We start from the raw sequence: 12,337 nt of genomic DNA on the forward strand, positions 1-12,337 counted from the left end.
GCCAGCCTAGCAAAAAAAGACAAACAGCTGCTTAGTCTGCAGTTCAGGACAACTTCATTACAATTTATTGTTACAGTTACATCAAGATTTAATTCAAAAACCAACTATTCAACTGTAATTAAGCCCTTCACTACCAAGAGTGTTAAGTCAAAATTGAGTAGAAATCTTTGAATTTCTATTTGCAGAATCAACAAAAACAAACAGTATAACATGAAATTGCTGCTTGACATCTTACATTTGAATTTTAGCACACAACAGTTTTGTTGTATTTCAAGCATACAGTTATATATACACTGTTGTATTCTCTATGGTGCAAGTAAAGTGGAGACTTTTTCATTCCAAATTCATGGGGTTTCCAAGGAATTTTCATGGTGCTTGGATATTCCCAAGAACCCCATGAAAACTAACGGCAATTAACTTTCCAGTGCCATGAAAATACCATGGAGAGGCCATGAAAATTCAGGGCAAATTTTCATGGTCAATGAATTTTTTACATACTCACAGGATATTCATGGGTCATGATTTGCTGCAACCATTAAAATCTAGTGAATTTTAACACCGTGAAATTTTTTGACATGAAATTGATGGGTTTCTCAGTACCTCTGGAAAGGCCATGAAATGCCATTTTCATGGGTATTTCATGGCTTCTAGGTCACCTTACACAAGATTTCATTGGTCATGAATATTAAAATTTTTTTACAGGTTTTTCATGGGATTTCTCATGTCTTTTTCATGGCACTGAGACCGAGTAGATCTAAACTTGGGTAGCCAATCTACAAAAAGTTTGATGAGGGACAAGTACCACATATTATCAGTGACAATATAGCTCATCTACTTTTAATTCCTTTAACTCATAACGGGCATTTAAAAAATAAACATAACTAGGAGATAGCAGTAGCATTCCTTCCAATTTCTTTGTAACCAAATACACAGGGAATGTTGAATATCTGATTCATTTGTTTGCATATTTTGTGTTTATGGTATATTTGTTTTTCCCTTGACTCTAAAGTTTCTTTTGATTATTATCACTGATTTGTCTTGCTCTCCTCTTTGCTTTTTTTTCCTTTATTTTTGTTCCTACATCAGAGATGTTCATCAACCTCTGTCACAAATGCGTTTAAGTCTTTCTATGTCCCTTGGAGCTGGACAAATTTTCTTTCTCTCTGGGATAAACACCCCAGAAAACATACTAAGTTGCATGTTCCCACATTCACTGATGAAATTGCCTTTTTTTGTAGCTGGAGAATGTACTTCTGTGTTTTTGCTTGCTTTCTTGCAGGCTGCCTGTATCACAGCAGCATCTCTTATGAAGTATTTCCTGATGGCCGCTTTCTGTTGGATGCTGGTCGAGGGGATTTATCTCTTCCTGTTTGTTGTAAAGGTGTACAATATCAACACCAAGATGCACATGTATCATGTCATGGGTATTTATGAATATTTACCGCCTTATTTGGTATATGATTCCCCGACATACACTGCATTCTTCTTTCTCTCTATTTGAAGGCCTTCCTATTGTCATAGTTTCCACTTGACGGGGCATTGCTTCTGGAAAAGAAGGACTCCAAAGCTACACTAGTGATAAATAGTAAGGAACTGATTAGCATCTGCCAGGGATTGCAGACTGTTTGAAAGAGGTACCATTTCATTGGCAGGAAATTTTCTTTCACTGCTCGTTTTTTTTTCCTTTTCTCAAGTTGCTGGTTGTCTTCGACTAATAAGGTGATCTGGATTTCTGTGACATTTGTGGTGTTTATCGAATCAGTAAGTTTATGATTGATTTATGTCAAATGTTTACTTTTGATTCGTATATTCGGACTTCTTATTTATTCCAAATTGCACGAGAAAATCAGGTGATTATGTATTAATAATATACTTGAAAAAATACGAGGTAGCTTCTCATATATAACTACGCAGAAGAAAAGGGCGCGTGCAAAAATAATTTTTTCAAACCCGGCAAGTGACCTTGACCTTGACATTGATCAATCATTCTGACCAATCAGAATGTCTGGTTTCTTTCTTTCTTTGCCCTGAATTAACTGAAAACTGCATTCATCTTAACTAATCAGAACTGAGAAATTTTTTCATGTATATTATTAGAAAAGTAAATGAATGAATAATTAAAAATTTAAAGTGAATCTCCACACTTTTTCAAACGCACTTTTTAATAGATCTGGCACAAAAAAATTTCCAAAGAAGGTTCTAGCTGCCACTTCGAGTTTCCCGGGAATAGAGCGCAATGCACCCTGGGCTGAAAACGTGTAACGGTTGCTCGGTGCACTCGAGGTGTAGGTTTTTCGCTCTTGCTGATGCCACGTATATTGCTGTCATCTAAAAAGCATTTGGTGAATACGTCACAGATCGTCCTCATGGAGTGTTCGATCGGTGGTCGACAATTTAGAAATCAAAACCTGACGCACCGCAATATACTCCATCTTCGACTTCACTTTCCTGTCTCCCATGACATAAAGAGTGCTCCGGCTCTAATCTCAGAGGCAGCATTATATGCGACTGCTCTAAAACCCTTTCAATTGTGTTCAGATATATCCTTAAATGATCAAGCGTATTGACCCACACTTTCCCTTCCCAACCCCTACCCCTCATGTTTATCTTGTCTTCAGTTTTATGACCCTTTAACGGTCGATGGTCAAAATCATTAAAAGCTTCACATAGAACTCGTGATCTAAAAAAGTTGAGAAGATAATCCTTGATCTGTAGAATTCTATGATAGAATTGCATTATTATAATTGCTTAGATGTATTACGAGAAAGGTCCCTCCGGCAACTACAACGCGGTGCCTCAGTTTTTATGATCGATAGATCGATGGTGAATGAAAATGCATGGTAAATTTCGTCCTGGCGTTACGTCGTCACAACGATAAATCGTAGAGCGCCCAATACATCGTCACCAAAATAGTACTCTAGTTAATTTGAAATATCTGATTCCCGCAATTTGTCGCAGAGCCAGGGAAACGCCAAAATCGATTCGATACTTACACTAGCAATACACGCACCACCACCAGTTCGAGAACAAAACTGATAACGGCCTTTTCTGAATAATACGTTATGTTATGATTTCATTTCTCTTTCTAAAATGCATGCAATCTCTCATTGCTTCATCGGTATTATTCATATTCATATTGGAGATGTCTATCTTTATGCTGATGACACTACCTTATCTTTTCTAGTGAGAGTGTAGATGTATTTTTTTATGGCACGTAACATTATGGTTGACAATTGCAAAAATAGTCAACTCACAATACATCCAATCAAAACTGAAGCATTGCTAATTAGGAATATCCTTTCATTGGACCATTTTGGATTTAATAGTCTGAACATGTTTCTCTAGTCAGAGATTCTTTTGTGCAAAAGGTTAAAGCAATAAAACCAATGAAGTACCTACCTGTAAATACTTTGGAAGAGATGTTTTTTCCTCTTTGGAATCGATACATCCGAAAGCAGCGAGAATTATTTTCAACCTTGATTTGTCTATTTCTGATGTTAAATGTCTTGAGTTCTCCGCTACGACCCATCACCAGCTCTATCAACTGTCCTACTTACCAAGTGTCTAAACATCTAGCTTCTATCCTGAGCCCTCTACGAAACAACAAGTACACTGTTACGAACAGTTGCCATTTTGTGAAAAAAGTCTCGGTTTGTAACATCACCACGCGGGAAACTATGTTATCTTTCGATGTGGTATCCCTCTTCACATCTATACCAACAACTTTGGCGTTCGAGGTGACTAAAAACAAACTTCAAGCTGATCCGACCACCTCGGAAAGAACAACCATGTCTTTTGACAGCATCATGAATTTTCTTGAATTTGTACTTGATAACAACTACTTCGTCCTTGATGGCACTTTCTACAAACAAGTATTTGGCTGCCCAATGGGCTCACCTATGAGCGCAATTTTGGCAAATTTGGTTATGGAACACAGCGAAGAGAGAGCTTTAGTCGCCACACCCCACCCTTCTAAGTGGTGGTATAGATATGTTGACGATAGCCATGTCTGCATCGTTCGTGAACATCTTACAGAGTTCCGCTCCCACCTTAACTCAATTAATCAACACATCAAATTTACAGTGGAAGAAGAAAAAGACGGATCCATTGCATATCTGGACACCATGACAACCAGGAATCCCGATGGAGCTGTAAAAACTAGCGTGTACAGGAAAACCACACTCGCTAATAAATACCTTCAATTCAACTCTCACCACCCTTCTCAAAACAAACGCTCAGTAGCTAGAACCCTTCTCGACAGAGCAAAGAACATCCCTTCTACCGACGCAGACAGATAATCCGAAATACAACACATGGTCGACGCCCTGAGGATCAATGGTTACACCGAACAATTTATTAGAAGCTGCCAAAACACCACTGGGTCTACAAATTAGTCTGAAACCAACAGAGGTTTTGTCACCCTGCCATATCTTCAAGGAATTTCAGAAAAAAACTGCAATAACTTTAAATCAATCCAATATTAATGTTGCTCACAAACCCGTAACGACCGTTGGCTCCTTTCTAAAAAAACCTAAAGACAAATTTAGTAAAGACTTATCGACAGGAGTGATCTATAAAATATGTTGTAAAGATTGTGACAAAGTTTATTTTGGTCAAACATCAAGAGCCTTAAGATCCAGGATTAGAGAACACTAGAGAGCGATTTTCACGGGAGATAGAAATTCTTTATCAACCCAACACTGTATAAAATACAATCATGATTTTGACCTTGAGGACGTCAAGATCATTGACCGCTGTTCCCAATGGTCGCAAAGATTATTTTTAGACGCGTGGCATTCAATTTGTGAACCGAATGCCATTAATGAACACATTTACATTCCTGACATTTACAAGGCCCTTGGCAATCCCAAGTGACTTTTTAAAGCATTCATTTGCTTTCGTAGCCATTTCATTGCTGAAGAAGGTTATAGTATTTTAACCGAAACGTCCTGACACAAAGTTTTTTAGTCAGTGGCAACGAAAATTTTTATTTATTATCATGCCTGACTACAACTATAGTATTTTTGAAGACAGAAATCGCTTAACTGCTAACTTTAGTCGTTAAATATCAATTCCAAGGGAGTTGACACTCTAATTGAAGATTGAAACTCCGAATTTTTATTCAAAATTTCAGTCTAGATGAGTTCTCAGGGAACGGTTGTCATACAGATTCATGGATGAGCAAAGCAGAAGACACAGTTTGCAGATGCAGTCATTTGACTCATTTTGCTGTCTTAGTCAATTTTAGCGGTGGCCCAGAAGTTTTTTTTTTTTTTCTTTTTGTTGTATTTTGCATCCTGAGTAGTAATAAGTGTGTTGTGTCAATTCATCTGTTGTTCATTTTAACTTTTGCTACAGCTCTCCACTAAGGACTTAACTATTCTGGAGATCATCACCTATGTAGGATTAAGCCTTTCTGTCATCGGAATGCTTTTGACGATAGCTTTGTATTTTTCCTTTACGTAAGTACTGTTTCTAAACACTCAGCGATCTATATTACTGGATCAATTTGACCGTGTTAGATAAATTAGGTCTGTGTGTGCAAAAAGAGATCACATCACTCAAAGGTTTGAAGCATACGAAGACTGTCAACCGTACTTCACTTTCAGTCGCTTGAAAACATCTTTAGAGATAAAAACAACAATAAATTGTGGACGATGTTCTTTACAATTTCCTTGGAACTTTGTACACTCTGTATGTTGCAAAATTCATGAGTCATTATTCATAGTGCGTTTGATTTACGGTGTTCATGCGTTGGTTTGTTGCTCATTCTTTTATGATTACTAGATTTCTTTGGCATTGGCCTTCCTTTGCGTTTTTATTGGTTCCCGTGGAGCTTTTTCTTTCGCTTTGCTTAGCGTCTGAATTCATATTAACATTAATATTTTATTTCATTTACAAAAGAGATGTCCGACAACGACAACCTCTATCTCAAATACGACTTAGTCTGCCTCTTTCCCTTGGAGCTGGACAAAATGATCTTTCTGGCTGGAGTAAACGCTCCAGAAAATATGGTAAGAGGCTCTCCACTGTTCGTGGAATTTATTCAAATACATCATCCTTGAAGGAAACTTGAAAATGACAAATTAAATTTTTGGTCTTTACCCCTTTGCTCTTGCAAGCTATTTGTGTCACAGTAGCAGCTCTTATGCAGTATTTCCTGATGGCTGCTTTCTGTTGGATGCTGGTGGAGGGAATTTATATCTACCTGTTTGTTGTGAAAGTTTCCAACATCAACACAAAGTTGCATGTCTATCACGTCATGTCATGGTATTTTGGTTCTACAGTAGTACTCATTATACATTGTTAGGGATTATTTTCCCACCAAACTCTTTCATAATTATTAACGTAAAAATTTCATAATAGGTTTGCCAGTCATTATGGTGGCCATTTTATTGAGCATCGCTGCTAAAAAGGATGGGATATTAAACTATACCAGTGATGAACAGTAAGAGGCATAAAATGTTCAGTGTCTTTTTCCTGAATATTCCTGATTTTTTTTACGTCTACTTTTTCAAGTATTGACTATTGCTTCGTTTTATTTGTTTTTTTCCTCCCCTTCATCATCGTCTTAATTAATTTGACCTATATCATCTTATCATATGGACTTCGTCCCTTTAGGCCAGCCTCCAACCTACAGTTTCTATGCGTGAATATCACTTTCAGACACATGACTGGTTGGGAATATTGTGAACCTGAAATCCAGCAGTACTGACTCTATTTTGCCTTTGTATTTTTTTTCTTTAGTTCTTGGATATCCTCAACTAGAGATTTGATCTGAATATTTGTTACATTTGGGATTATGATTGAAGTTGTAAGTTTTAGATATTGATTTTCTTTTGTCATTGGTATTTGTGATTCTGGTTTAAGAATTTTTGTGTTCAACAGCCACACTAAATACAAAACTATATTTAAATCCCCTCCTTTAGATCAACATTTTGATTCTCGCACAAGGATAAGGGAGATGACCAGAGTGCAGCCAATAGGAGACAAGCAAATTCAGCAAATTCGGTGAGATAGAGTTTTAACATTATGATAAAAAAAGACAGTTTCTGTCTCAGATTTTAACGAAATCAAATTCTGAATTAGATTTTTAATGATATTCACCCATCTTCCTTAGTTCTTAGTTGATGTCAGTAAAGCATAAGGATTTCTGACAACCAGAAATTATTTTGAGGAAAAAATGGTATTTAATTTTAAAAACCCCATATTTTACATTTTTATTCGCCTTCAGAATTGGCATTAGGGCATGCGTGGTGATGATTGCCTTACTGGGTGCCACATGGTTATTTGGTCTCCTATCACCGTTACACGAAGCTTTCGTTTACATTTTCACCATCCTCAACTCTTCTCAGGTTAGTGTTCAATCCTCTTATTTCATATTTAGAGTCATCCGAGTGTCTTTATTACTTCATGTTCAAACATCGTCTCTATGGTCAGATAACATTAGCCAAAGAATTATGAAAAAATAAACCTCAAAGGATAAAGCAAAAAAGAAAAAAAAAATGTCAATGAACGGGAAACATTCTTTCTATTTTGTTTTTCATTCTCATAACTTTAAAGTTATTTACATATCTTAGATATTTGAGAAAAAACATTTAATTTAGTAAAGTTCAATTTCATATTATGATCTTGAAAACGATCCTCCTTTTTTCAGGGTTTCCTTATTTTCGCTCTTCACTGCGCGAAACAACCAGGTAAGTTCGATATGGAAAAAAGACATGTAGTATGGATAATTTGATTGAAAGCTTGAATACACATTTAAGTAATTTTTTTCTGATTACTTTCCTCGTCTATTCGCAGATTAGAGAGCGGTTCAAAAGAAAACTGAGCACCGTTTCTCCACTTACAAAAAATGGAAACTCCACAAGGAAAAGCTCACAGGTTAATCTGAGTGATATGGGCGGTGTAATTAAAGGCGGTTAATCTGGAGTCTTAAAATGAATCGCATCATTGAATACAATCTCGCATTCTGATTGGTTAAGGAAGCGAAGTACTTAGCGTGAAATTGCTATTTGAAAACGAGGCTAAGTGATATTGTTTCGCATCTATGTAAGGATAACAACTATTGTCAAATTGTTACAAAGTTTTGTGGCTAAGTCAGTTTAAAATGTTTTCAAAACCATTGTCACCTTTTAAAGAGCCAAAAACAAAAAAAAAAAGCGTTTTTCAAAGTGAGCCTGAGGTTCTTCCCTGTTTTGAACTGAACTTTAAATTCTTGGAGGGGCACGAAAAACCTCTTTCGCTCGCGACAACGCGAAAGCGAGAAAATCTTGTGAACTTGGCCCAGAAAAAAACAATCTCCGAGGTAACAGGTCACGTCAACCCGGGTTGAATATCCACCTACAGCGTAATCTTTTAGTAAAAGAACGAAGGATGTCAAGCAAGTTGGGTGGCTTTTCAATCCTACGTACTACCTTTGCGAGAAATTTGCATTGTCTCGACAAACTTGCACTTCCATCAGTAGTTGACAATAATACAAAAGCAGTGAATAACGGCAGTGATGGTCTAACAGCGAGAGTTGTAGGTAGGCTGTTCACCAATGTGTCGTTCAACAACCCTCCAGTGAATATTTCCATCAACTTTCAGAGGAATGTTTATCCCAACGATAACTGGTAATGGCAGTTGTCTGTAGTGAATTTCTACAGATAAAAAGTTGGAAGCTTTTAGACTTTTCGTGAAACACTTTGTTTTTAAAGGAATAAGATATCAATTAATACACGTATTTACACTTCAAGGTACTTACCTTGCATCAATCGCGATTGGAAACTTTCAATGCCTTCGCTTGCATACTTCATTTCACTTTTGCCACCAGAGGTAAAAGGTGTAAATCATTTTCCTTCTCGAGCAAATCATTTGGAAATTTGTAAAAAAAGATGTTAAAAATAAACGACTAATAAATTCAGTGAAATACCACAACTATCGTTTGATGGTGTGAAGCTTGTTTAAAAAGTTTGAAAACGAATGTAAAAAACCAGGTTCAAGTAAAAGATGTCACAGGTTTAAAGGTGCACATTGACCTTGCTTACTATTCGCTAACGCAATGACAGTTCTGACAGTTGACTCCGAAATGGCTTTCTATAGCGCACGCTCAGTCCGGATAAAAACAAATAAAATTGTTGCTGTTTTCTTGTTTTACTATTTTTATTCAATGATGCAAGCAAGGAAAATTCATCACCTGACTCGTGAATTCCGCTCAAAATTGCACTCGAAAACCCATATCGCACTCATCACTTCGCCATTCGTGCGGTGTTGGTTTTCGCGTGCATTTTAACCCCGAATTTCCTCGAGCCCCGACCGGACCAACACTCAAGGTCTTAAAACAATTGAGAAAAATGTGTTTCCTTTCTATAACGTCAAAGAAATGGTTAGCTATTGTAGTCTTCTCGGATAGGGACGAATAAATGGAGGTCCCGTCTCCAGCAGGGTTAGGGGTAGGAGACGTTAATTTCCCACACACGAGATTACAGTGTGGTGGATGCCCTCCCCTGGGGTGGGATGGGTGGGTTTACTGGGCCTGCGGTAATTGGCTCAAGCTGTCGCGGTGTCTCTACCTTTCTGCAAAGTTAAATAAATTTAAAAAAAAAATAAATTTCCTCAAACTTTCCTATTGAATTTGAACTGAAAAAACGCTCAGCTTAATTAACTGGATCAAGCAGGCTGAGAATAAGAGGTGCTAGATATTTGTCTACATCTTCCCCAAGGAGGTAACAGCTATCTATAGAAGTTGAGTTGAATAGTACTTGCGGCTATTCACGAGACAATCATCGTTCGCAAATAACAGTATTCGCTTGTGTGATACTGATATAATCGATGGTAAGCTAGCTTTTGAGAGTCATCAGCCTTTAGTGCTGTTTAAGCTCTTGACAAGATGCAATTACCTTATTTTGATGAAAAATAACTGATTTTACCCTATAGTATGTTTAAGCAGCAAGCTTATATTGAAAGCAGCGAGTATTTCGCATAATTTTAATCATTAGCTAATTAAAATGGTTAATTTGTTCTGTTTAACTTATATTAATCTACAATATAGGGACATGTTAGTAAACTTTGTAACATGTAGTGTTGGACTTCTTTGCATATACTTCGTATTCGACTTGATTTTAACAAGCATTCTAATCAAACAACAAACATATGAAATACATATATAGGAACTGCGGTTATGAAACGTATATGTGCACGATCCTTCGCAGGAAAGCACCATTTAAGCAATAGTGAAATTCAGATCTGAAAAAAAAAAAAATTCAGGCCTGTACGGGATTCGAACCACTGACCTCTGCGATACTGGTGCAGCGCTCTACCAATTGAGCTAACAAGCCAACTGGGAGCAGGCCTTCAAATTAATTCGACATAATTATGTCGAATGAATTTTTTTCAGGTCTGATTTTCAATATTGCTTAAATAGTGCTTTACTGCGAAGGATCGTGTACATATACGTTTCATAACCGCAGTTCATATATATGTATTTCATATGTTTGTTGTTTGATTTATCATCTACGGGTTTAATTTGATGGCCTGCTCCCAGTTAGCTTGTTAGCTCAATTGGTAGAGCGCTGCACTAGTATCGCAGAGGTCAGTGGTTCGAATCCAGTACAGGCCTGAATTTTTTTTCTTTTTTTCAGGTCTGATTTTCTCTATTGCTTAAATAGTGCTTTACTGCGAAGGGTCGTGCACATATACGTTTCATAACCGCAGTTCATATAGATGTATTTCATATGTTTGTTGTTTGATTTATCATCTACGGGTTTATGTCGAAATAATTAGATGGCCTGCTCCTAGTTGGCTTGTTAGCTCAATTGGTAGAGCGCTGCACTAGTATCGCAGAGGTCAGTGGTTCGAATGCCGTACAGGCCTGAATTTTTTTCAGGTCTGATTTTCACTATTGCTTAAATAGTGCTTTACTGCGAGGGATCGTGCACATATAAGCATTCTAATGTTTTCCATTCTCAAATTTTTTTCTTGCGCGACATTTTTTTTGCTTGTACAGTGGAATCCCGATTTCGCGAACCCTCGATTTCTCGAACCTCCCGATATTTCGAACCAAACCTTGTTTCCCTTTGATTTGCTTCACTTGTAGTTTCACCCCCGATTTCTCGAACTCCCGATTTCTCGAACCAATTTGCGTTTCCCCTGGAGGTTCGAGAAACCGGGATTCCACTGTATAACAAGATGAAGTCATTTTGATTGTACGTGTTGAGAAACCTCAACAAAACATAAAACTACTGGTCGAACAGCAAACAGCATCTCATATTCTTATTGCCATAGCAAGAAATCGTTAATAATAAATAAACTAATCAATACCTGGTCAAGATAAATAGTTTACCAAATAACTGAAAACAAAGGAAGGAAATAGATTTTTATCCTTCAGCCAAGTTTTTTTCAAACTTAATTTTTTCTCATCCTGAGGTACGAAGCACTCTTCATCGTCGCAAATGTTTCGATAGCTTTGAATTCAAATTAGCGCACTACTAAAATGCAAAGGAACCGATCATTCAAAACGCAAAGAAGGTAAAGGAAAGCGTTTAGTTTACTATAACTATATAAAAGGACACAACTTTAAGTTGAGACAGCTGAAAATTTGCATCAGTCTGGCTTAAAAGATCATTAAAAGGGAGTGCAATTTCTTGGGGTTTTAGGGCATAAATAGGAGAGACGAGGGTAACCTCTCTCCCAACCTTCACCCCTTCCCCACCCCTCCCCCCTTATATACGGTAGGTTAATTTAAAAAGAGTATGTGAGTTACGCTTTGAGAGCAAGGCGAACAATTTGCTGTAAATGACATACTGCAAAACAACTCTCTTCGAATTGAAACTTCACAACTTCACGTTTGCCGTTCGCAGTAATAGAGGAAAAGTCTCAATCTTATGAATTTTACCGCCTTGATTTACATGCAGTAGTTATTAAAGAAATCCAAGGACCAGAAATTTTTGCCGCTAGAAACTTTTTATAAGTCATCTATGTTGACAGGTTATGATCGACTATTTACACTTCGGCGGGCCAAAGAGTTCAGTTCGAAAACACGTTTTTGTTAATAACCAGTGTGCGTCTCAATATTATACCAAACTTTTCCAAGGATACCATAGTTAAAATAGTAATGCGTAGTTTGAGATAATATATTGACTTAGCCAAGCCTAAAAGCGGAGCTCACAAGTTCGTAATATTAATACTAACATATATTTACATTTGCCAAGACTCGGCTGAATCACCCCTCCCTTAGGCACGTACGTACGTACGTACGCTCGGCCAGTCACCTGACAACCAAACGAAAAGAGGTTGACAATATTCCACGCGAAGCGCGCGTGGGAGAGCCGCTAAAAAAGAGAAAGAAATTGAAAAA

The 12,337-nt window shown here is 37.2% G+C and overlaps 2 protein-coding genes across 3 annotated transcripts; both read left to right on the plus strand.

Annotated features, from left to right (window-relative positions):
- The first annotated feature begins 717 nt into the window (after positions 1-717).
- LOC111335127 (adhesion G protein-coupled receptor E5-like) lies at positions 718-8,911 on the plus strand. 2 transcript variants are annotated; one of them, XM_088750778.1, is made up of 8 exons: positions 718-5,462; positions 5,905-6,014; positions 6,367-6,448; positions 6,748-6,814; positions 6,930-7,011; positions 7,235-7,355; positions 7,658-7,697; positions 7,804-8,911. In XM_088750778.1, the coding sequence occupies exons 5-8, from the start codon at positions 6,965-6,967 to the stop codon at positions 7,806-7,808; spliced, it is 213 nt and encodes a 70-aa protein (XP_088606904.1). In that variant the 5' UTR covers positions 718-5,462; positions 5,905-6,014; positions 6,367-6,448; positions 6,748-6,814; positions 6,930-6,964; the 3' UTR covers positions 7,809-8,911. The 2 variants fall into 2 exon arrangements, with proteins under 2 accessions (XP_088606904.1, XP_088606903.1); XM_088750777.1 differs by lacking the exons at positions 6,930-7,011; positions 7,235-7,355; positions 7,658-7,697; positions 7,804-8,911.
- LOC148737002 (uncharacterized) lies at positions 3,495-4,298 on the plus strand. The gene has a single exon (XM_088749228.1). The coding sequence runs from the start codon at positions 3,495-3,497 to the stop codon at positions 4,296-4,298; it is 804 nt and encodes a 267-aa protein (XP_088605354.1).
- Positions 8,912-12,337: the final 3,426 nt, after the last annotated feature.

This window comes from Stylophora pistillata, chromosome 2 (genome assembly GCF_964205215.1).
Source record: "Stylophora pistillata chromosome 2, jaStyPist1.2, whole genome shotgun sequence".
Lineage (NCBI taxonomy): Eukaryota > Metazoa > Cnidaria > Anthozoa > Scleractinia > Pocilloporidae > Stylophora > Stylophora pistillata.